This window comes from Phalacrocorax carbo, chromosome 2 (assembly GCF_963921805.1).
Source record: "Phalacrocorax carbo chromosome 2, bPhaCar2.1, whole genome shotgun sequence".
Taxonomy (NCBI): Eukaryota; Metazoa; Chordata; class Aves; order Suliformes; family Phalacrocoracidae; genus Phalacrocorax; species Phalacrocorax carbo.
The window spans coordinates 72171725-72198402 of record NC_087514.1 but is presented as its reverse complement, the minus strand read 5'-3'; the positions used below and the strand labels follow the sequence as shown (position 1 = coordinate 72198402).

Sequence of the window (26678 nt, the reverse complement as noted above, 5' to 3'; positions counted from 1 at the left end):
CTGAAACTTCATACAGCAGTTCTTTCAACATGCAGGGACACAGATTAAACTGTCTTGTATTATCAAACAATATCCAGTAAGAAAACTTACTGACTAAGGTCCAACAGTTCTGCTTCACTGCATTTTATTGTGAGTGGTTTAAAATTTTAACTCACATCCACAATCAAAAAGAACCTTTAAGACTTGCATCTCTGCCCATTGTTTTAAACATACCAATAGTAATTGTTGATGGTTAAAATTAACATCATGTTCCTTCTCAAATACTGGAAGGAGGAGCTTAACTGAGATAGTGGGGAAGGAAAAACATTTCTTACTATTTGAATTTCAAGTTGGACAGCTTTTCTCATTATTACTGCCTAATCACTTCATTTCCAGAAAGAAACCTTATTACTAAAAGCCAGCTAGTCTAAAAGCAAAAATCACAGGTACTAAGACTTAAGTGTCAAATCAGAAAGATAATGCAATATAGAAATTATCTGACACTGTAAATTTTATACATCCACAAAACTCAATTTACTGGAAATTGAGGCATAATTCCCAAATGGTCATTCCTGGTAAATGAGTCAGATGAGAGCAATAACGGAAAATTCCTGTACGTTTATACTAAAAGTTGCAAATAAATTCGCATTATTGCTCAATATACACCTATTAAACACACCCAAACATGGTATGTGAGCACATTCTGTATGTATTAGAATGACAACTAACATTTCTCCCCATGGGGAGAGCTTATGCATTATAGCCTTAGAACAAGAACAGAGGTGACATCAGAGTGATTCACAAAGAAGTGAATTAACCTTATCACAAAATTCAAACACCTGAAATGTATTGGGAGGCTTCAAGAAAACCTGGATAGAATTAAAATCAAATGCAACATTCCATACTAAATGCAGTCAAGCCTTTGTCTGAAATGTGTTTTTGAAAGAACAACATTTTCACCTTTAGCTTACATGCACCTTCTATTCTTTGCCTGGACTTTGGATACGTTCCATCAAAATACTAAAACACGTAATGGGGGAAAGACAAGAAAAGCCATTTCAGCCTTGCGGAGTTAACATACATTTCTATTTCAATTGTGAGCAATGTAGTGGAATGTGTCTGTCTGTACTCATGTGTGGACTTTCTTGATAATGACGACCTACGAACAGCACATACCACAAGTTATACTCATTAACTCTTTGTGATACCATTAATACAAATTTCAGATTCAAAGTTGTAGTATAAATGCCTTTAAGTTTCACTACTCTGCCAAAGCCAAAAATCCAGGAGAAAAATGGCATTGCTGTCTTGAAATTAAGTCGTTATTTATAGTTGGTCAGGCTACTGATAGTCGTTGGGATAAGCGCTTAATAAGATCAAATTTGCAGGAATCAGATTATGCGGCTATCTTCAGGTTTCTCAAAAGATAGGAAGTATTTCCATAATCAAAATCCCCCTTCCTTCTTCCTTTCCCCAGTTTTAGGATATTTGGTTTTCATTCACACTGCTACAGATACAACCACTGGGAAAAGAAAGTACCATCTAGCAGAATGATAGAGAGACCTGTAGCTATAACTTCGAAAATTTCATAAGCCCATGCAGTTTGCTAACATAGTTTGATGAAAGTCAGCTTTGTGGGCTCTAAAAAAAGATCCTGTTGCTACAGAAAGAAGTCATATCCCTATTGTCCCTGTTCTCTAAAAAATTCAGTCCTTGGAGCACTAGATCAGAATTTCAATATACGTAAGTTGCTCTTTTCAGTGTGTCACAGGTTGAAAGTTTAGACTATTTATCATCATTGTATTAAATTTAAATCCACCTCAAATTTACTAGTCTTGAGCTTCTGTGCAGTGCCAGCAAGATACTAGAAATGACAAGTTAGGAATATCTATTTGCTTAAAGCAAATTTCTCGAGTTTCTTCTTACCCTCAATGTTTCTTTTCTTTGAAATTATTTTTCTATATAATCCCCCTATGCTTTGGAAAGCAAGAAATCCTCTTGCAGTAAGAATTCTGTGTTCACGTAGCTGCTACATGACACAGCAATGCTCAATATTTTTCAGCCTGTTGTCATTAGAATGGGAGGAGTCTTTGGTTCCATTTATGCTATTAAATGGATGACGGCAAAGCTTTGAGTAGCCTACTTTTCCCCATTCACTTTCCACTATCTGTGGCAGAAAAAGTATAATCCTGTCTATGAAAATAAAGCATACTTATGTAAATGTGAATGTTAGCCTTATTAGTTTGAAGTGTAACATATATCCAAACTTTGAGCTTTGATAAATGACACACAGTTACCACTACCCCACAAACATACAATCCTGAAAAACTCCCAACCTTAATTTTCCAATATGTTGAAGTTCTTTTAAAGAGAAAACATTACACCCTATGCTTTAAAAGAGGTGATCCTGTTCAGTTCCAACTCTCCACACTCAGACAGGAGAGAAAAGTTCAACAGATTTCAGCAATAACAGTAAAAATTGAGAAAGTAGAAAAAGGCAGAAAACATATTTAAGACATTCATAAGACATAGCATGTCTTTTAATCCACATATCATGTATCTATGTCTAGTCATTTCAGAAAGCACCTTCATTTCAATAATGTATTACTACATTGAGGCGGGCTTTAAAATGAAGGACTTGGGGGGTGGGATCCATTGCAGAAATGCTCATACCAGAATCTCCAACGGGAAACTAAGTCAGGCCAAGCAGTGTGGTGACAAATGTTCCATAGCTGTCTCCCAAGATGTGAAACAGAAGAGTAATCACCTCAATTGTATGTATACGAATGCACGCAGTCTAGGAAACAAACAGGATGAACTAGAGCTCCATGCCCACTCAGAAGGTTATAATATCATAGGAGTAACTGAAACATGGTGGGGCAACTCAAATGACCGGGGGATCGCAATGGACAGTTACAGGCTCTTTTGTAAGGACAGGCAGAGTAGAAGAGGTAGAGGAGACACACTCTACATTAAGGAAAACCTTGAATGTATTGAAGTCAGCTATGGTGATTGCCACTGCTCTATCGAATGCCTCTGGGTTAAGGTCAAAGGGGTCGTCTCCAAGCAGGACCTCACAGTGCACATCTACTACCAACCTCCTAACCATGATGACAATGCCAATGAAGAGATATTTGGGGCACTAAAGCAAGCTTCTGGCCAACAGAACCTGGTCCTGATGGGTGACATCAACTACCCAGACATCTGCTGGAAGAACAATACGGCAGCTCACATGTCATTCACCAAGTTCCCAGAATGCGTAGAGGACTGCTTCCTCACACAAATGTTAGATGTGCCAACCAGGAATGAGGCACTGCTGGACTTGCTATCCACAAACCAAGAAAACCTGCTTTGTAATATCTCTGTTAGTGATAGCCTGGGCTGCAGTGATCACAGCACAGTATTGTGGAGTTCGGGATCCTGCTGAGCACACTGAAGGTCAGCTCTAAGACAAGGGTCCTGGATTTTAGAAGAGCAAACTTCAGTTCACTCAGGGCTCAGTTGGGGGGATTCCATGGGGTGCTTCCATGGAAGACAAAGGAGCTAGTGAGTGCTGGGAGTTCATCAAGAACTCTCTACTGGAAGCACAAAACCAGTTTATCCCCTATAAAGGAAAGGGAAGTAAGCGGATCAAGAGGCCCCCTTGGCTCAACCATTACCTCCTGGGTCTAAACAAATCCAAAAGGGAAGCATACCAGAGATAGAGAAGTGGAGGATTATCCGTTGAGAGCTACAAGAGCATTGCCAGAGCATGCAGAGATGCAGTTAGAAAAGCAAAAGCCCAACTCTAATTGAAACTGGCCGTAGATGTCAAAAATAACACGAAAGGTTTCTTCAGGTTTGTCAACCACAAGCAGAAACAGAAGGAACACATAAGCCCACTGTTAAACAGAATAGGAGAGTTAGTCACCAACAATGCTGAAAAGGCAGAGGTCCTCAACACTTTCTTCACCTCTGCCTTTACCAGCACTGTCGGGTCCCAGGCTTTGGGAATGAAATTGCCAGTTGATCCAAACACCGACCCACCATCAGTGAAGGAAGAGTTAGTACATGGATTACAGGAGCTTGACCCCTGCGCCATCCACCCAAGGGTGTTGAGAGAGCTGGCTGACAACATTGCAAGGCCACTCTCCATAATCTTTGAGAAGTCGTGGAGAACAGGGGATGTCCCAGAGGACTGGAGGAAGGCAAATGTTACCCTTATCTACAAGAAAGGCTCGAGGGAGGATCCGGGTAACTATAGGCCCATCAGCCTTACTTCAATCCATGGGAAAGTTATGGAACGAATCCTCCTGGGGGCCATCACAAGTCAAATGAAGCACGTGACTGGGAAAAGCCAACCTGTCCTCACTAAGGGCAGATCGTGCTTGACAAAGCTGGTGGCCTTCTATGACAAAGTGACTTGCCTGGTTGACAAGGAGCGGCCAGTGGACATTTTCTACCTGGACTTCTCCAAGGCTTTCGATACGGTCCCCCACAGTCTCCTGGAGAAATTAATGTGTTATGGCCTAGACAAGTGGTCTGTGCAGCGGGTGGGGAGTTGGCTGACAGGCTGCACCCAAAGGGTCGTGGTAAATATCTCCTTTTCAAACTGGCAACCTGTCACTAGTGGGGTCCCCCAGGGATCGATATTGGGCCCAATGTTATTCAACATCTTTGTATGTGATCTGGATAACGGCATCAAGTGTAGCCTGATTAAGTTTGCTGATGACACCAAGTTGAGTGGGGAAGCAGACACTCCAGAAGGGAGAGCTGCTCTGCAGGGAGATCTGGATAGGCTGGAAGAGTGGGCCAGCAAGAACCTTATGAAGTTCAACATGGAGAAGTGTAAGGTCTTGCACCTGGGAAAACATAATCCAGGAGTGCAGCACAGACTGGGATCCACCTGGCTGGAGAGCAGCTCTGTGGAAAGGGCCCTGGGGGTCCTGGTGGACAGGAAGCTCAACATGAGTGAACAGTGTGCTGCTGCGACCAAGGAGGCCAACAGGGTGCTGGGTTGCATCAAAAACGGCATCGCCAGCAGAGAGAAAGAAGTCATCATCCAGCTCTACTCAGCGCTTGTCAGGCCAACCATGAGTACTGTGTACAGTTCTGGTCCCCGCTATACAAAAAGGATGTGGACAGGCTGGAAGGGGTCCAGAGAAGGGCCACCAAGATGACCAAAGGACTGGGAAGCCTGCCATATGAGGGTAGGCTGGGAGAGCTGGGTTTGTTCAGCCTTGAGAAAAGGAGGCTTAGGGGGGATCTCATCACCATGTACCAGTACTTAAGGGGCAGCTACAAAGAAGGAGACTATCTTTTTACAAGGAGTCACATGGAGAGGACAAGGGGAAACAGACACAAGTTGCTTTTGGGGAGATTCCAATTGGCCATAAGAAGGAAGTTTTTCACAGTGAGGACAGTCACCCGTTGGAATAATCTCCCCAGGGAAGTGCTTGACTTGGCCATATTGGACACTTAAGATTTGGCTGGGCAGGGTGCTGGGCCATCTTGTCTAGGCTGTGCTCTTCCTAGAAAGGTTGGACTAGATGATCCCTGAGGTGCCTTCCAACCTGTGATTCTATGATTCTGTGTGATTCTGTGATCATTAAATACATTGCTTTTAATTTGTCTTACAGATAATCATACCACATGATATGCATATTGAATTTATTAAAAATAGAATTATCAATTGACCTGCCATCCAGAAATGAATAAAGCATATAACAAAATCAGATGTATAACTTCGTGTCTTGATATGAAAAACAGTTTCTCTAAAGCAACACAGAAAGACTTCACTAGTGGGGAAAATCTGTTCAGAGCAAAACTTATTTTCCTTCAGTACATGCCTAGCTGATTCCCAGACTGACCACAGACCTGAGTTACTCTTTGCTCACAGACATAAAACTGAATTATGTTGGCAATTAAAATCAAAACACACATTCAGGCACAGACTTCACAAAGCTGAGTTTTTTTGTTAACGTAAGCAGAACTCAGATACAAATTTTCCACAGCTGGCTTCAAACCCTTTTGAGGACTGGACCTTGCGACACAACCAGAGAGGGGCAAAGCCTGTTCTTAGGCAGGCGCCAAGGTTAGACAATCAGGAAGGGCCATCCTGGCAGATAAGTGCAGGCTCCCTCAGTACCAGTATGAAAGCTTATTACTCCAGTAACATAAGTCTTATGGTAAACCTCTTCTTTGCATTAGCCCATAACATAGTGGGGTAGCCACACTCCCTGCTTGTTTTCAATAAAGCAGTGATAGGTCCTGCACTACCCCTACAGCTGCAGTTAAGGAGACCTTTCCGATTGCTGGATGAAGAAGGTACCAGCAGGGATACCCTGGGGGTACACTGAAGGCAGGGAGAGAAATCAGCTGCATCCAGAGTTTCAAAATGGTTCCCGTGTATCATATTGCACTTACTGCTTAAAGGACAAAACGAGAAGCACACGGTTCACTTGCACAGTGCTGGACTTCAGGCCAAGCACTAAACCTAAAGCTGTGTAAACACTTGTTTACAAGGAAGAATATACTACTATACATGGATTTCAAGCAGTCATAAATTCCTTATTTTTCAGAGGTCCTTGTGCAGGAGGGGAGGACAGTTATGCTAGCTCACTGACACACAAGGCAATCCTATATGGCATGCTGGAGATGAACAGTGGAAATTGTATACTAATGTGTTGCTCTTTTTCTTATATACCTACTCTCTGTGTACCCCACTCCCCAGTGTTAGCTACTTCATATATATACACATATGTATGCAAATATACATACATAATATATAAAATATTACTGAAATAAGGCTAATTCTGTACACATCAGAATGAAAATAAATAGCTAAACAGATTATTTTCATTCTATCAAATCATTTATATTTCAATAAATATCCAAAGGTCAAAAAATAAAAGGAGTCTGCAATGAGAACTGTAATAATGCTTAGGAAAATACAGTTTTCAGGTGAAGTTTTGAATCCCCTATAAGAAAACATTGCATAATCTAAGATATCTGACAATTCAGCTACCTCAGCAAAACACTGATTCTCAGAAAGGGTAAATTGGATAAAACAAGTATCATATACACATATTCATATGATTATTCAACAACAGTTTTTTCTGCATGGTCAGATAATTCCACTGAAAATGTATTGAATACTGAAGGTAGATCCTTTGTTTTCATTTAATAATGAACTAATACTTTTAATCAGTACTGAAGGTTATAAACCAAAATATTTACAGAATAAAATACAGTAAAAATGTAGACTACAAACCTCTGTTAATCCCCTTCCTTCCCCGCTCCCAGATAAAGAGACTACATTGAAGTACAAAAGACTGAACCCAACTGTCTTAAGCCATGCCTTCATTATTTACATCTTTGCATTTCAGAAAATATGTACTGACATCACTACAGGAATTTACAAGGTCTCCTCCTTTTAGGACTACCAGTCCTTTGATGGGAGAAAAGGAGGAGCACATCCAAATTTGGGAGTCCCCTTTAAATAGAAGTTACTCATTCATAGCTGATAGTGATCAACTGATCTGTTTCTTCATGGTTCCCATATTGTACAGACGACCTTCTTCCAGATACAAGCTGCATGCCATAATTTTATGACGTTTCCGTTGGTCAACTTTAAAGAAAATGTAAATAGCACTTTATAAATCCATTTAATAACCAATAGCTCTGCAATTTGTAATGGCAAAGCTACATCTTCAATATCTTTTGGAAATCCCATGCCTCAGGGTCACACATTTGATCTTCAGCTTTCAAACAAATTTCTATGTATATAAAAATAATATAGTTTTCCAAACTTACGTTGACTTTGAAGCTTTGTACTGAGCCATCCAAAAAGTGGACGTTACAGATTATCTCTGATCGGGTTTTCTCTTTTGGTAGTTCTGATGCTCGTATGTTATTTATCCTCCCACCTAAGGCTCGTAAACGGGAGTTCATAACTATTGCTGAATAGCCTACAAAACAAAAGTTACATTTAATAACAGTTCTTGTAGTTCACTATATTTCATCTACATTTCTTCAGAGAAATCCACAATATCATGAAGGTCTCATTACACCCCAAATACCTATAATAAAAAAATGCTTCTTTTACAACTTACTCTTTTATATAATTAGCACATATTAAACCGGAACATAAATGCATATATAGAGGGGCTTCCATGTTCAAAACATACCCAGCTTAGGAGAATCACCTGTAATGTATACTGAGGTATACATATATAGGGTCATTACCTTAGTTTAAATCAGAAAAAAATCCAAACACCTTCTATAAAGCAGGAAGGCAATGTCAACACAAGTTTTTATCCTCTGTAACTAGCAAATCTCTCACCCCCTTATAGGTTTCCTATATATTTCTATATTTACCATACAAGTTTTACCACACTAAAACAATTTTGTTTACTCTCAACTGACAAAACAGTCTTGAGTTAATGCAGATCACATTCTGTCAAATAGCATTTTGTTTTGGGAATATATAGACACACACACATATATACACACAAATGCCATATGTAAGGCAACCAGAATTAACATTAGAAGCATGTCAATATTTTACAGCCTAGCATACATTAATTCAGGAAGCCAGAAACTTATATCTGAGCAGGACATCCGACAAAAAAATTGTTTTGTTGGAGTTTGTTCTTTTTTTTGGAAAAAATATTCATGAGCACCAAAACTCTGAAAAAAGTTTTCATGAATAAAAATCCAAACCCAGGAAAAAGCCATTCATTGAAATAAGAGATTAATTAAATACAGTCAAGCCTGTAAACATTTCAAGCCTCACTGGATCAGTTTACCAATTAACATCACAGCATATAAAGCCAGTTGGCAAGTGAAGCAGAGGATAGTTTTCCAGGTTAATTACCATATCAATTACCAAATCATACCTCACTTACTAGAGACTAGCTACAAAGAGGCTTACATAATGAGTGTTTCCCAGACAGCTGGCCAAAATAGACAGGACCAATGTCAGAACTGAGTATCTGCCTTAAAATATAGGCTGGTTTTTCCTTTAAGCAACTAAAGAAATGGTACAACTTAGGAAATTTTTAAATTTTAAGTGATTTTATTCTATCTACTTACACATCACTATAAAAAGCAAACTGTGAAGCGCATGAAAAGCCAGGAGATGCAAAATTGTATAGACTACCAAATGCAACAAAGCAGTGCAGCAATCCATCCTCACATAACAACGTATAACCTATACTTAGAATTAGTTAAAACAGTTTCCTTCTCACAGAAAACTCAGAAGTCAGACACACAAAAGCATTCAACAAGTACTCACGTACTTTGTTAGCCAATGGACAGTTTACTACTGTATATTTTCTGAAACCAGAAGTGTACATAAATTGCCACGGCTTGCTTATTTAGCCAGCACATTGCATTTTTTCCTAGGAGATCAGCAGTATTTTCCTTCCGTTCTTTCCCAAAGGTGTGGTTTTGGGGATTCGGGTTTTTTTGTTGTTGTTGTTTTGGTTTTGGGGTTTCTGTTTCTTTTGTTTGTAAAGGAGGGGGAAAAAGGAGGACGTGATCTTTAGGTGAATTCCAAACAGTATTTCCGTATAAAACACTATACGCTCCTGTTGCTTTGAAATTGTTCTTGATATACAGTCTGCAGTTAATCATAGTATGTTGATTTTTTTTAAATCCAGAAAACGGGCTTTCTTATTCAAGGATGGTTATTGCTAAAGAAAACATGCAGTTATCTCATTATCAAGGACATACCAAAAGGTGACGACAGATTACAACTGTATACGAGACCTTCATTCCCACATTCTCTCATTTTCTAGCAGCTGAGTTTTAAACCATTTGTTCAGCACTGTTATCTCTTACCAAAAAGCCAGGTGACTACATGAATTATACTGCAATCTTTTCTCCCACTTCCACCTCGGAGGTCAAACACACCCGAAAAAAACAAATAAAACAAAACCACAACACTTTTCACTTGCAGAAATAGCTCTCTACCCACTAGTCCACTGATGGTTAAAAGGAGAAAGTCATTCTTCGCCATGGGACAGCCACTGGATGAGAAAAAATTTTTGGTAGCCAGATTCAAAGCTTCATCAGCCTGTGACGCTCTGGCCTTTGGGGCTCAGTCTGCATTGCAACGCCTAATGCTCCTGGAGGTCACAGACTTCTCCGCTCTTGGGAAAATGCTATTTGACCCTTCTGCTCACATTCCCCAACCTTTTCACCTGCCCCCAATGCTTCCTATCCTACACTTCCACTGTTCCCCTTTTCTAAGTATGTTCTACTTCTCTTCCACCTTAGTCCAGCTTCAGCAAAGAGCAACGATCACAGGACCCTCGTGCTCAGCTCCTGACCTGCCTGGAGAAAGCAAGAGAACTGCTTTCAGCCCTGCACTCCTAGTGCTCTAGTGCAGAGAGTGATGCAGGTCAAGCCATGCTTGGAGACCTTGCAGAAATTTTCACATCTAATCCTAATCACTCTCCAGCAAAGCATTATTTTTTCAAGTGTTACAATATAGCTAGACCTTGCTACTCACTTATTTAAGCTTCAAATATAGGAGTTAATAAAATAGCATCAGTAACATTTATATATATGCTTGCTAACCAGGGGAGAAAGAGAAACCAATCCAAAAACACCCCAAAAAACCCCAAGCTCTTTTATAACTATGAAAAAACAAGCCTGAACAAACAAACGGATGATTTTTATTTAACTGACTATGCATAGCAGCACAAGTAATTACAGGTCCATTTCATACCAAGGTGCCCCTCTATAGAAAGCCTAGCATGTCACCTGATTAACCTAGCCCACACTGAGGTAGATTTGGTAGGCTAGGTTTAATTTTCAGATTATGGTCCCCTATATTCTGCATAAATTAAACCCCTAACATTTCTTCTCCACTTACGTCTAAATTTCTACATGAATTTCAACCATTGCCTCTTATAAACTGTATTATACTCTCTAAACCCAACCCCAGGTCTCAGTTGAATGCTGTCAACTAGACACAAGAGGAAACAGGAATTTCACCGTAAAGCTGTCTGCAACAAGGACGAAATTCCATTTTGAAGGTTTTTCACAAAATAATGAGAATTGTGTATGGCAAAGAGATCATGCAATAGGCATTGCTACTGCTGAACTTCCACATGCCCTCCGGCAAGTCAGACCTCCTCTTCTATGCCATAAACCTGTTAACAGCTTGTCTCCCAGCTTCCATAGAGCCATCCAAGAACTAACAGTAACATATACTTACTGCTTAGTTTAATATTAAAGTTAGTTGGGTTTATGCTATTTCTTCACAGTTACATTTGTTTTAATATCTTCAGGTTACATGCTGGATGCCCCAACTGAAAGAGTAACTCTAATTCATCACAAGAAATTCAAACCTGCTAGTGTGACCAATTTGCCTCGAGTTCACAAATCAAAACTTGGAATTCCTTGATTTGTAAAATTTTGTGTAAAATCAAACCAGTAACACAGATTTCAGTTTGTGTTTACAGTGTGCAAAGAGCCCCAGCTGAGGCTATCCCTGACAGAGCCAGCTGACCAAGGAAACTGTGCCAAGGCCAGGATAAACGCTGAGTGTTCGGACACCACAGCCATTAGCCAAGTAGAGCTCAAATGGCCTAATCAAGCCCCAGAAAACTGCCACCAGCTGGGAATCCCAAGCAGAAAACTCTACTTCCCCCTGCCCCCTGCACTGCCTTCAACATCACTCTGCAGACAGTAAGCTCCGGAAGGAGCTGTTTTATACGTATCACACCACAGGCACCAGCCTAAGTCATTTTGCGTGTCCTAATTTAACATGCTGTATGCTCAGTAAGTCCGTAAGGAAACAACTTTGCCAATCCCTAGTCTAAATGGCAAGGGAACAAGAGAAGAGAGGTGAGCAGCTGAGTCACTAGCACCTGTTCTACTAGTTTTCATCCATATATGACCTGTGTCTAAAGCTGTATTTTAAAATAGGCCCAGATTACTGGAATGGCTTGCCAACCTTGGTGCAATATAAAGGGGTACACTGAAGCACAAAGAAACCTGCAATGGCAACTGCCTTTGGGATAGCTGGAGGGTCACCAAGATCTCAGGCAAGACCAGATACCAGCTTTAAACACTAGCCACCAGCCTCTAGCCCTGAGCAACCAGGACCAGCCATTACATGCAAATCCCAGCTCCTGCTTTGTAGCCTTGGGCAGGAGGCTAATTCACAAAACAAAGAACTAAATAAGACACATTTGAACATTATCAATAAGTGAATACTTTCAGAATTATTCCCCTCTCCCTAAAATAAGCACCTCAAATCCAGAAAGTTGAATTATATGTTAATTAAAAAAGCTAAACAAAACCACCCCCAAAACAGTTAGTTTCACCTAAGGTATAAAACAAACATGTGGAATTCCATCCCGTAATCAAACCATGCAACAGTCTTACAGGAGCAACAAATACAGCCACAGAAAGAAGTTAATGTTTTCCAAGTACATTAAACATTTCTGGACAAGTTTGGTTATGCATGCCTTCTCTTACAATAACGCTGCAGTCAGGCGAAACAAAAATAATGTGTTTTCTTCATCTTTGGTATTGAAGACCGACTTTTAAAAAGACCTTTTCCATGCCAGCATTTAGTTCCTTTCCAATTCACTTAGGAATTGCTGGTAAGAAACTTATCACCTGATTTTTATTATAATTACCATTAATGTGTTTTTTACCAAGTAATTAAATCAAGAGCAGATTTGCTGAGTATATAGTCAAGGAACTTCTACGTATAATCACTACATATATAATTGTAAATAGTTGGGGGTTTTTTGTTCTGTTTCATTTTGTTTGGTTGGGTTTTTAAATAAATCATTCATTACCACCATTTCATTGGGTAAACGGGGCTATTTCTACTCCTGCAAGTGGGGTGCACTCATGTTTTTTCTAGAAGGGGACTACCACACTTTAATTTTTCTCAGAGTTTCTTGAGGGTCATGACTGACAATATATAGCTCCATGTTGGACTCCTGAAAATCATAAATACTGCAGAATCTATGGGAATGTCATTTATGACAGGATAGTGCTTCTAACCCACTTTCAGTGAGTGACCATCCCAACAATGAAGGGGAAAAACTGTAGTACTAAAGACATGGCCAAGTCTTGAATGTCCTTTCAATAACAGTTAAAATTTATGGTTACCTATTGCTTTATTTAGAAGATATGAAGTAAACTGTAATAGAGAGGTATAACAAATTAAAGGTGTCTTTATATCAATGTATAGCCCTAAGACAACCAACACAAACGCTCTTCAGCATGCATCAGCTATTTGCTCGTTAAAAAACTTCCCAAATTATCATCAGAAAAAAACACCCCTAGAGCCTGAAATTTTTGTAGTGATCTATAGTCTGATTTTCTTCTCTTGTAGTTAAGAGTTATTTACACACCTCAAAGTCATATCTATCATCAATGCATCTTAATGAGGGTTAAATTATCCAGCCAGATTTTCCAAATAGAAGACTGAAGTTTAACTCAACACCTATGAAAACCAGCTTCTGTTTTCACCTTCTGCAGAAGAAATGCTTCATCTTTTCTACATTGAGAAACTGGATGTCTCCCCATTAATATAAAATACAACTCTAATATTTCACAGGAAAATCCCATGAGGTATTTGACCACAATACAATATTTGCAAGTTTTCATATAAATTACAGGGCATCACTGAAGCAACAACCAAAGTAAAAGATAAGCTTCATTTTGAGCAATGTGTGTAGGTTATCGCTTGCTCCTTATCTATAATTACTTCCCACAAACCTTTCCTGACGTACTGATCATAAATTATACAGAAAGTAAATTTGGAAGCCAGAAGTATCACAACATGATGAAACTTTGCATCGCTTTAAAAAAATCAATTAAACTATAAATGTAGAACAAGCATGAAACCTTTAGATGATTAAATGTACAGCTTATGGTGTAAAAATACCTCCAAATTGAGATACAAAGATTAAAAGACTCCTTGAGCATCTTCTTAATTAGAACCGGAATAAAGGTTAATACCCATTTTGAAAGTTTGTGTGTGTGTAGACATACATGCAAACTGCAAAGCAGTATCTGCCCGTTTTCCAACCATCACTCAAGACAGACAGCAGTATTATAATAGAAGCTTTTCACCCCAAAATTAAAATCAACATAAAAAAATTCAGATTCACCTTTCTTATATTTGCTTCCAGTGGCTAACATCTGTGATATATTCTAGCACAGCAAAATGATTTACCTTTCATATAAATAATTAATAAGTCTAGCAAAGCATTCTGACAATGTATGTTATCAAAAATTGCATGAACAAGGTTTCAGTCATTCTAGTCATCATCTTAAGTTTTCCAGAAGAACAGATCTTACAGGCAGAGATATTTTACAGAAAATGAGTCCATTAAGTAAAAAAGAAAATAAGAGTTAAGCATAGGTGTTTTAAAGTTGTATCTTAAATAGGTATGAAAATACCTGTATTAACATATATTCTTGCATATATTGCCAGCCCAATATTTACCAGAACTAGTACAGAACAGAGTAAAGAAAAAAATTCTTCCACGGTAAAATATAATACCTCTTATTCACCCCACAGCTCTTTAGGCGGGAGTTCATCCACAAATAAGCCTTCAGGGTAGACCATATATATGATTATATTTCTATTTGCTTATTTAGAATGTACTTGAAGGCATTTTCATTTCAATGAAAGCAGTTACAGGGGAAAAAAGCCTCGATCTAAAAACAAAAACCAAACCACAAGTAATTTTGAATACTCTTTCCTTTGCTAACCTCCACAAAATTGGAGCCTAACTTTTTATTTTACTTTTAAGAGCCAATAAGTAAGTAGGCAAACTGGATTGTTCCTATGTCTAGAAATCAGATACCTACCTACTGTTCAGTAGTCTTTGCCTCCAAGAAAATGCAATATATGCAGCTGAATAAATTTTTTAAATCCCCACACTACTACAAGAGGTTAGGTGCTTAATTAGCACATAAGACTGAGTTATTAAGTGCTTTGCAAGCCTTCCCTGCACTTCATTTAGCTTTCCATTATAACATGTCTCTGGTAAACTTTTATTGCTAAGTGTTTTAAAGAGAAATCCAGCCATTTTGAACTCTGGATTCAGCAAGACCACGTATGAACATCGAAGATGGACTAGATAAGATGAGCAGGAGAGGAAATAAGCCTGAGTTTTAGTTCTAGCATTACACTATCTTGAGTGACATATCCTTAAGATCCCACTAAGCCAACAACATACTGGAGGTAATGCAAGCACCGTGAGAAGCTGCAAATACCTGGTGCAGATTAACCATGCAGCACAGAAGCCACCGACTCAGTTCTGCTGCCTCATACATACATACGCTCACGCAGCTGGATTGGGGATAACACTTCTGTTGGGGACCATCCAGTCCGTCAATGGATGGCCGAGAGGGACTTGAACACAGACTCTGTGCCCTCAAAATACTGTATAGGTGTAACATAAGAGGCTTTACTGTCTTCAGACTGTTAATTAACACTGATTTTGGTTGTGACAGAAAGCAGAGCTGCACCGACTGTGACAGAGTAACTACACTAATTAAATTAATTATTCTTTAAAAACGAATATTTATGTCAAATATTTGTTCTACATATATGTTATATATATTCATTCTGAGACAAGCTTTAGAGACAGACTCTACACTTCAACTTTTCTGAGATCCTTCTTTCTCTTCCCCCTCCCCTTTTTTCAAAAGGTTTACATTGTCTGCATCCTACAGATTTTTGCCTGCAAAGTCTTAAAATGTGACAGCTTCAGGCATACCAACAGTTCTTGCTGTTATGACTGAAGAGGACACAGACTGGCTAGCAATAAAGCAGGATAAGCTGCTATTATAGGCTAATAGAGACTATTTGGCCAAAAACAGTCATATTCTTTACATAGTCATAGTCTTTACATGTGGGGAAAAGAGAATTATCCCAGCTTCTCAGCAGCTGTTCAACAGCAAGGCTGGTTATCTGAAAACTTAATCTTGAAATCAGATAACCCAAAGGTAATTAAATTCTGAAGGAGCTTACTGGTAGAAAACCAATACTGACCATCGATTTCAGTACTCAGGTTCTTACACATGCTTTAATCCAACTTCTGAGGAAAATCCTTTGGTCACATTTGCAAAGGATCAAACCAGATTGTCTGAATGACCCTTCAAATTTCAAGGGTGTGAATCTGGTCATACCAACTTCACTGATGCTACTTTACGTACACAGCATTAAACTGTGTAGCTACATCATGGCAAGATGAAGCGTGAAGCATTACTGTTAGACCTTAGATCTGGATTAGCACTAGTACAGAGATACCATCTACTGCATGCAGAATGAGTCAGAGAAGAAAAACAAATGGGAGGAAAAAGCAACTTAAGTAATAGCAGAACCATGCTCCCTACACTGTTCAAGTACTACAAAATAGAGATGAGAACAAGACACACTTGTAATGCTTTTGCATTTTCAGTAGCTTTTACTGCTCATGTTAGATCTTTACGATGTTGCTTTTTAAAAACCCATTTATAAAATAAGACCTTAAGCCAGTGTGTTCAGGGCAGTAACAGCTTGTTGCTCCATTTCCTGCACCACACCAATTGAAGAATTCAGGAACTCTACGGCTTCCTCTATCACCTGCCTCAGCTTTAAGCAGCACCGCAGCACAAAAGGAAACTAGCTTACCAAAAAAAAGCAACAGCTATCACTAATTTATTTCTTTAAAAATGCCTTTTTGGGGCTACAAACAATGTTGCATGAACTCAAATTAGAAACTGCAGATTGAAAAATCAAAGCTTACCTTTCTCAGCTTGATAGTGTCTTATATTAACAACAGTGAAGGGAAGAAGAACATGAAAAGGAGAGTCAAAGTGGAAGCTGAGCACTGCAGTGCCCAACGACCAACACTTCCCATAAATAGGTCAGGATAGACTGAAGACTACAAAGGTAATTGTTAAAAAAAACTGCCATGCTGTACAATCAAATAACCAAATATCAAGCTGTGTCTACATCTACAGTATTTGGGTAACCAAATAATGCCATTAGTTTATATAGCATAAATAATTTATGCTCTCAAATTTTCAATATGAAATAAGGAAGCGTTCAGCATTGAATTGTACAAAGACAAGCTATCAAAATATTCTGAAACCTCAGGTATCAAGTTAAATACCATAACAAAATTTAAATATAAAATATTAATTAGTCCCATCTATTACCTGGTCCAATAGAAGACTTCTTTCTACAATTTTTCCCTGTGATCAACACATCACATTTTTCACAAAGCTACAGTTACCAAACACTGCATTCTTTTCAACAGGTCTGATGTTACCGTACCTCACATTTTATCACCTCTGTTTAGAGTAAAAAAGTTTAAGCTGTTTTTTAAAGAGCAGGAAAGAAGCAGTCGTAGACAGTAACAGAGTAGTGGATTCAACACAAGGCTGTAAATCTGTATGTCCATATTCTATTTCTGATGTTGTGACTAAGGGCATTTTGTGAACAGGTCACTTCTCTCCAAACTGAACACAGATCATGACTAAAATAATTGCCAAAGAATATTTTTTAAAAACTTGAAAAAGCAGACAGCATGGTGTAGGTAACTAGATTATGAATAAACAAGAGGTGCTTGTTACAGTGCTAGCAACTTCCATAGCACAACTGGAAAGAGTTTCTACGAAAAACTGAATAGAAATTAAATGTGCTACATCAGATAGATGCTGCCGCAGTAGTGACTGCCACCCACTGCCCAACTGGGTGAGGAGAAGGATAACAATCATCCTAAACACAGCAGTGAGAGTATTAATGCCACACAAAGCTAACTCAACCTTTAAAGAAAATGGAAACTCCAGGTGATTTTCGGTGACACACTGTTACAAGACCTGGGAAATAGCCTGAATATACAGATGACTGAGGTTTCTTTCTTGCATGGGCGTAGTGTATCAAGATTGTGAAATCTACCTGCCATTTGAAAACAGGATGAAAAGCAAATAGAAAATAAAGAGCAAGAGGAGCAAATTCAGGACATCCCACACAGCAGTATGCAAAGCCTGTACTGATGAAGCTCCCACCTTGGAATAATTCTGTTTTTTCGATGAAGTTCTACCTCATCTGCACATTTAATCGATAACATTGTGAGAAGTTTGGAAGTGCTGGGATCTCCAGGTGCCTGAGGTTCATTTGAAGTGTTCAGATATAAACCAAAGAAAGCTATTAGTAGTGATGCCTTCACAAGCTTACACACATCCAACATCAAGTGGTCTCCCAATATCAAAGAGAAAATCACACATTAGCTAAAATGGTTACAGCTGTCACAAACCTCAGAAGCAGAAAAGCAACAGCCACTAAGATGGATGACAAGTTTTCTGCTGCACATGGTACTCTGCTGACAAACAAACAGGTTAAGTAATTTTTAATTATATGCTAGATTTGGATCAGAACTCTTGATCCCATACTAAAACTCAGATTAACATTTTGCACTGTTACCCAGTGTTTTCCACTGATGGTCATTACTCAGTCTGCTTCTCAACACAACATAGGACTGTGTGCTATTCGAACTTGGGAAGAAAAAGTTTAATTGCTGGTAGCAAAAAAAAGTCCATATTTTGTGCAAGAAAACATTCTTGCTGGAGAAACATTCAGATCTCAGAAGCAAGCCTATCTTGTAAATTGTGTTAACGAACAAAAAAACCCTGACTTTTTAGAATTACTATGAATTACTTTTTCTTTCAGACCTTAAAGCTTCAAACTTCATGGAACTGTTTTCTATACATTCACACTTCATGTATTTTATAGTCCATATTCACCCATAAGCTTTTAAAATATATTCCCTCAAGCATGACAGTGGACTTCCTCTGCTATAAAGCTTACAGCCACAAAAGGTACCCAAAGAGATCTGGAACAAAGCACTGAAAACTGTGGCATTAACCACAGAATACTACTGAAAAAGATAAGATGGTAGAATAACCTAACCACAGCAATTCTTCCTTGAAAAAAAAAAAAAGGAAACAATAGCAATCAGAGAAGTAAAATTTATGTTGTTGTTTACATCATTACAACATAAGACTGTGTTATGTATGAAGGGAACTTAAAACTGACAACCTAACTTTGAGCTATAAGGACAGAACAAAAAATTTCGTTTAGACACTGACTGTATTTATCGTACAGGACTGTTCAAAATTACACAAGTTCAAAAGATCCTAAAGTCTCATAAAATTAGTTTGTTTGAAGGAATTACACAAAGTTCTACCTCTCGACCTACAGGAAAGAGCCTGAAAATGTGTCGCAACAGTCTTGTAACTCAGAGCCAGAACCTAAGCAATGTGATGAAATTAAAATGCCTCCTGATACTTTGATCATAATTGTTACATATTCAGATCAGCAAAACTGAACATGTTCATGTATGAAGTTTATTTGCCATTGAGGGGACTGGGGGAGAAGAACTTCTCCAGAAAGTTCACAAACATGATGTTTTGTAAGTTTTCAAGAAGAAAAAGCAAATGGACACTGAAAAGCCAGCCTACGAACATCTGCACTTCGTAAACAATGGTCATGGAAGAACAGCTATTCCTTCCTCTCTACCTTCATCTCACCTTCCTCCCCATTTATGACTAGCTGACAAATTCATATTTTAAGCTTAAAGCACATTTTTAAAATTTTTTTAGATTGTTGCAGAAACTTCAAAACATCTAGGATCCCATCAATTTGTTATCTCTTAAGATCAAACTGTTTGGCAGGACATACAGTGACACTAAGTGCATACAGCTGTTGCACAAGTCCTATTCCTGCACAAAGAAAATAGGTAAAGCAGAGCAAAAAAAAAAGAAGTAAAAAAGAGTAACTGCCACTCAAAATGGCTAGCCATTTTTCCAATCTCCACACATGCTAGGGTGTCCTCATTTTAAAAGAAGAAAGCAATGCCTACACATAGTGAAGAAAAAAATAGAGTAAACATATGAGAGGACACGTCCTAGCTTGCAAGCTATCTGTGCTTTCTGTTTTTCCATCAGCATTTAAACAGTGTATGTTTTAGACCAGCAAAATCTAAACATTTACATCTTTACATCCCTGTTAGGCAATTTTTTCATCACCCTACAAGATTAACATGCACCTAGTGACCACAGCATACCATACCACAAGGAAACCACTCCAAACAGCATTCATCTAAAATAGATGCTCCTGTGTCTCCCCTTCACCACAAATGCAGTGGTGGCTATCTTTTGGTCAGTTCCTTCCTTTCAACAAATTAATTTGCTCAAGCCCCCAAAAAGTCAAAAAGCAGCTGCTCAGTCAGTGTACGATGCAGCTTCGGCACCTAGCTCAGCCACAGGCTGCCGGCTGGCTGGGCAGCCCGGTGCCTGGCAGCGCAAACACCTCCCTGGACCAGGGCCCACAGAGCACCCTTCCACCATCACAGGGTGGGCAAGAATACTGGGCCAACTTCTAGGCAAACATATGCTAAACCTTCAGCCACGAAGGTACTAAAGTGGTATTTTTCTCAGTTGTTTGAGCTTTTAATTCACCATGCTGGCAAAGAGGTTAAGTCTGCCTATTCCAGTGCCTACAAATGATGTGAACAGGCACAGGTGCTGTTCTGACAGCTGGTGTCCAACCCCAAATCAAGGGGAACATACTGGGAAGCTGGGAACCTGAGGCCAGTGAGGGGGATGTCCATCAGGAGGCCAAGAGAAGGCAGCCTGCATTCACAGCAAGCAGGAGCCATGCCAGCCACGACTGGAGTTTGGGGGAGTAAAAAGTAGTGGGGTACAGTGTGATTTTGGAAAGTGACTTGGTAAAGAGCTGCTTGTTCTTTACTCCAAAGAGTAAAGAGAGTGCTCTTTACTCCAAAGGAGAGTGGAGTATTCCTTTGGGTTTGGGTTTTTTTTTTGTTATATTTTAGGTTTTTTGGTGTTTTGTTGTTTTTTCTTCAATTCTCCTATGGACATATAGTGCCTTCACAAGTAATTCAAGCCCACTTAGGCTGGTTTTTTTGCTCATTTTTAACACAGCTATCCCACAAACGAGTGTTTGTAACAAAGATTCCTGTTGCTATCTGAAGTAATGCAGGTTTCTTGAACCTTGTATCGACAAGCTTGTTGAAGTTCCCATGCACAGCCAGGCTCACATAATTTATAGAATTAAACACCTCCTTGTCTGAGAATACACCTCTATGCTGCTTTTCTCAGAGTTTAAATTTGGAGGCTAGTTTGGTTTTTAAGTTTCAAATCACTTAACACACAAGGCAATGCCAGGCATTTTTAAACACATACACACCCCAAATTTTGCCAAGACGACCTGACATTCCCCAATCCTTCCTATTTCAGCTTTTGTACTCCTGGCTGGCAGGTAGAACATTTATCTACTTCCCTCAAAGCAATCTTTAGCATGCTGTGGCAACTGATTACAGAGGAATGCAGGCACTGGGCCAGCATTGCTGGTTTATACTGAAACAGGAGCAAAAAAGGGAGAACTTTGCTTACAGTGCTGAGATCCGGTATCTCTCTCCCAGTTCCCCCACTGTCAGGCGCTTTTGCATGGTAGTGATAATGAGTAATGCCTCCCAACAGGCAAATTCCTCAAAACTTAATGTGGAAGGTCTGGGGGAGGCAAAGAGGGAGTGGATTGCAGCACCTTATCAGGTTAGAGGTATGATCACAGTACAGCTGGACAGAAGTCCAGAACTACTAACATTTTCTTTAGCATTTCTTTCACAACCCTGCTATACACCAGAATAAAGGAAAGGCATCAAAACAAGGACTACTTGAAAACACAGTACTGTTGAAAACAATACTGGGTGTCAGGACAATGGGACTAGACTCTTTCCAATAGTGCCCAACAACAGGCCAAGGGGCAAGGGGCACAAGCTGGAACACAGGAAGTTCCACCTGAATATGAGGAAAAAAATTCTTTCCTGTGCAGGTGACAGAGCAGCGGCACAGGCTGCCCAGGGAGGCTGTGGGGTCTCCTTCCCTGGAGACATTCAAAACCCACCTGGACATGTTCCTGTGCCCCCTGCTCTAGGTGTGCCTGCTCAAGCAGGGGGGTTGGACGAGATGGAAGGGACCTCTGGAGACCAACCCCTGCCATTCTGTGATTGTGTTTCTGGTTTTGCTTAAGACTAGTCAATTGACCAAAAGCAAGTGATATGGCAAATCAATGACAAAGCAGCCCGTTCCCCCAAGAGCTTTAAAGGAGAAATTAATTTGAAATAGATTCTTCAAACAATGTTGTCAAGCTTGTCTTACCTCCATAACTGAACAGATTAACAACTTGATTTTAAAAGCTATTAGCTAAATCTTTGTATAGATTTCTAATATTTAAGCTTATGCTGTAACCAGTAACAAAGGTAATGACCCCTATTCCAGATTGCCTACCCTAAATTGCACCTCTATAAAAATACTCAGCTTAGTCTATTTAATCTTAACTGCTTTCTTAGTGCAAAATGTACCTTGTCATAACCAGGTAAGTGGTCTGCTTGGCCACAAGAGCTTTCTGAATGTGACATCAATATTTACACATGCTGAATGAACTCAGCCCCCACCTGATCTTTGGAATCAAAGTACAAATTCTGGCCTATGCCATATACACTTTCCTACTCTTGATAATAGCTAGAATTTCACCTAAGCAAGTTTGTCCCTTTCAAAAACAGGGTGGGCATTCAACTTCTACATGAAATAGAAATTAACTGCTAAATATAGCCAGAACTTCATAAAAATTGATAAGCCAGTTCATGCAGTAGCATACAGTCCCCCTTTGGAAGCAATATGACAAGAACAAGAATCCTTTCAAAGTAAAGATAATTTGCAAGACTTGACAGAATTAAGTGGTATAAGAGTTTTGTTGGGGACTTAAAGCAACGCCGGCCTGGCTGCCTACCCTGAGTCAGCTAGCGCAAAGCGGCCAAAGAGCAGCACAGCAGCATGCTTGAAAGGGAAGTCTAAGAGAACTTCACAGCAGAGCTCTGGCTGGGAAGCAGTTCAAAACCTTGAGGAAAAAAAAAAAAAAATCACAAAGGGAACACCTCCTGGTGTCCTTATTGCATTCATGAAGAAAGGGCACCCCTTTCCATAAATTTCAAAAGCATTATATCAGATAATGTTCAAATGAAAACATAAATCAGAACTGATAAGGATGAGTCAATGATTAGTGCAGGCTCTGAAGAGTACAGGGGGTTTCAGGTAGAATAAGATGACCAGACATGAAAATAAGTACTGGTTAAATAAAAGCATAATGGTATGGCTTGGAACAAAGCAAACAGAAACAAGAATGAGAGCAACACAGAGAATGGAGGAAGAAGAAATTAGATAAGATAGTGGAGAAGAGTTATCGGGTGTCTTTAAAACAACGAATAAAAGTTTGTTCCTAAGGAGATAGGTCAGAGCCAGCAAAAAAAATTACGATGGGTGATGTTCTCGTTTGTAGAATTTCCTACTAGCCCCATTAAAAAAAACGGAGGGGGGGATGGTTTAGACCATCAACTACTGTGAAATAGAAGATGAGGGTTTGGGGTGGGGTTTAAGATCTTTTGGTTGTTTTTTTTCGTTTGGGGTTGTTGTTTTTTTTTAAATGCCTTTTGAAGTTTCAAGGATCTTTTTTGGGGTTCCCTTCATAAATATTAGATAGTATGACTTAATGCTGAGCCTGAAATGTTTCTTTGACAGCACTGCTTTTTAGTCCTAGTCTATCTCAAACAACATTAGCTGCACAGCTCGGTAAGGAGTCAGATCTCATTCAACTATTTGGCATCTCTTACTGCTGCATTTGTCACCTTTTTTCTCCAACTACTCAAATACACAGTGTACAGACAGCTGACTAACAGTGACCACATATCCATATTACCTTCTGTACCAGATATGCACTATGACACTTAGAGATCTTAACTTCTTGTTTTCCGAGCAAATAAAGGTTCAACCTGCTGAAGTATATAATATTTTGCCAGCATCCACTTTTAATGCTTCCAGACCAACTCCTCAGCTCCACCCTATTACCATCCCCAGAAAGAGAAGGAAGTGAAAACCTCAGAACAAAGATGACAACTCTATCCAGCAGCATTATTACAACCATCATCATAGGCCATACTAATTACTTTCTTCTACCTCAAGCTTCCAACCATATTTCAGCATATAACAGCTAATCAAACTATCTTCTTTCCACCTCTAAGAACTTTACACTCCATTATGACCGATATTAAACTATTATAGAAAAAACTGGCAATATTGTCAAAGGCGGACAAAATTAAAGTAGTGCACTGTAGTGTACTACGCTTGTATGAAAGTTCTCCTGTGTTTATTTCTATGTGCATTCTTACTTAAATAGGTTGAATCTGAGGATTCATCCTGTAATTTGCTCCATAAGAAAAACAAGGTTAATATAACAGTTCTTGTTAATTAATCAAGTATTTAGAAGGCAAAGAAAGCAGAATTTCAAAACTGTTGAAGTAAAGTTAAGTCCTTATGAGGCTGTAGCACCATTTCCTAAATTTATGAGTCCAACTACTAATGAATAAGTTTATTCCACGTCCTTCTTCATCAACTCTACTGTTACTAAGTCTAAGAAATTCAATATCAAAATACAACTCATTACACAGTAAACAAAGGATTAAAAATCTTTAAGAACAAAGGAATCATGTCTCTTTGGGAGTAATTTTTAAAGCCAAAATAAAAGAAATTAAAGAAAGAAAAGATAAAAATTAATTTTGGTTTATTACAGAAGACTGAGACCTCATTTGAAGCATTACTTAAGAGGAAAAAAAAACCAACAAAAAAAAACCCTGCCTCTTTTTCTGAGTAAAACATGAATTTTTGAAAAAGGTAAAATGCGAGTTTTAGGTGGCCACTTTCCTCTGTTTTCCAGCCATGCAAACCTCCAAAACTGAACCACAAACTAGCCTCTAAACCCGAGTTTGGAAGCGAGCCCCAGCTGTGCTGGGCCCTCACTACCCCAAAAGCAAGTGGCTCCAGGGCCCTGAACCCCAGCACACCCCTGCCCACGCTGCAGCAGCAGTCCAGCACCATCAAACCGCACTGTGCTGCTGCCACTAAGACCAAATGCAGAGGTTCAAGCAACTCAAACCACGCAGCCACAATTCCCTGCCAGGGCACAGGAAGCAGGTTCACAAACAACGCCAAGAGATGCTGTTTCCAGAGCCCCTGTGAGGTGTGCTAATGCAGGAGGTTCATGGCCTCCTCCCTGATAACAAACCCCAGGGGAATCCTGTGCCCTACCTGGAGAAAAATGGACTCATTGCCAGTAGTGGGCATTTAAAACTGCCAACGTCTTTATTTTAGGGTTGGTTCTTTTGAGGATCTTTTCCCTTCTTCCCCACCAAGGGAAGCTGTCACCTACATTGTTATATTTGTAACTGTGCAAACAGTAGTTAATTATACATCTAGCTATCAGTACAGAAAGGTGACAGCATGCCAGTGCCTGAAGCGGCACTATGTTTGAACATGGCCTGTGATGGCTGCAATTATGCTAAGGAGTCAGGAAAGCATAAGAAACATCTACATCAAACATCATCTCACAGGCAAGAACAATGGAAACGCCTTGCTCCCCACTTCAAGAACAGGTCCTGAAGTTGCACGGTGCCAGGAGGAAAAAAAAAAGGTATGGTCGATCTAAATGCAAAGAAAAAGATATCAAACAATAAAAAAAAAATCAACACTAACACCACAGGAGATTAAAAAAAAATAGAAAGTTTTTGCTTAAGAGAAATGCTGACTTTGTAACTGTTTTTTTCCCTGCTGAAATGCTTTTACTAGCCAAGACAACTGCCATGGTTCCCCCTTAATGAGAAAAAAAGCCTGAGTAATCACAGCCAAATTCAGAGGTAAGGGAGAAGAGGTCATTCTAAAACATGCTTATAAAGTATACCCATCTGTATAGGTACATGGATTTGATTGCCAAGTTAAGCATTTGAAACAGTATCCAGAAGTTTCTAAACAAACTCAACCCAAATCATAACTAAGCCAAGTAGTCCCTACACTTAATTTTACATGCAAGTCAGTCACAGGTTAATACACAAGGTTTTGAATATTTAACTGTATTTTCCTATGAAGTAGCTTACAGGACTTTGTTAACTCCAGTAAGAGACACTGAGGTTCCATTCTGAAAGTCAGGTTTAAGTTTTTAAGTTTTCTGCTGCATTGTACACATTTCATGTATTATATACACAGACACCACCATGCTAACACAGATCTTAAGATTATTTCCTGAGCCAGTACACAGCAGAATTTCCTTGGCACAATTTGATAGGCTGTTAGAGAATGTCAAAAGAGTGCATTGACTTTTAAATGATTTCTGCAATGACCTGCTAGGACAAAACCAAAAAGACTTGTGTTGGAAGCCCAACCACTACAGCTGACCATTTCTGAAAAACAACAAAACATGAAAAAAAAAAACAGGATTTGTCTACCTCAAAGTGTCTTGAAACATACATACCTGCACTATTTATTGGTTTGTCTTAATATGGTCAATTTGGTTTGCAACAAATATATCAATATACATAATTTTGTGCCTCTATACACACAGCCATAAAATCTTCATTCAGGCATTCATCATTTACATATAACCAATAATAAAGCAAAAGAAAAAAGATTAGCTACAACTAGTCAAATGCTTTCTGATTATATTTGAAACTAGGTTTTTAAACACTACTCTAGCAGCATGGTGTTCATCAAGCAAAACTCTAAGAAGGAACCTGACTGAGAGCTCTTTCCTCATTTTAGACAGACTTTTAGAA

The 26678-nt window shown here is 39.1% G+C and overlaps 1 protein-coding gene across 6 annotated transcripts in view; it reads right to left on the bottom strand.

The window, feature by feature from the left end:
• The window catches only part of PTPN3 (protein tyrosine phosphatase non-receptor type 3), a 136984-nt gene that overhangs the window by 95904 nt on the left and 14402 nt on the right, over positions 1-26678 (bottom strand). For all 6 annotated transcript variants that reach the window (XM_064443259.1, XM_064443258.1, XM_064443256.1 and 3 more), the window contains exon 2: positions 7774-7928. In XM_064443259.1, the coding sequence (XP_064299329.1) occupies positions 7774-7911 (138 nt within the window). In that variant the 5' untranslated portion in view covers positions 7912-7928. The remainder of the gene's footprint in view (positions 1-7773; positions 7929-26678) is intronic.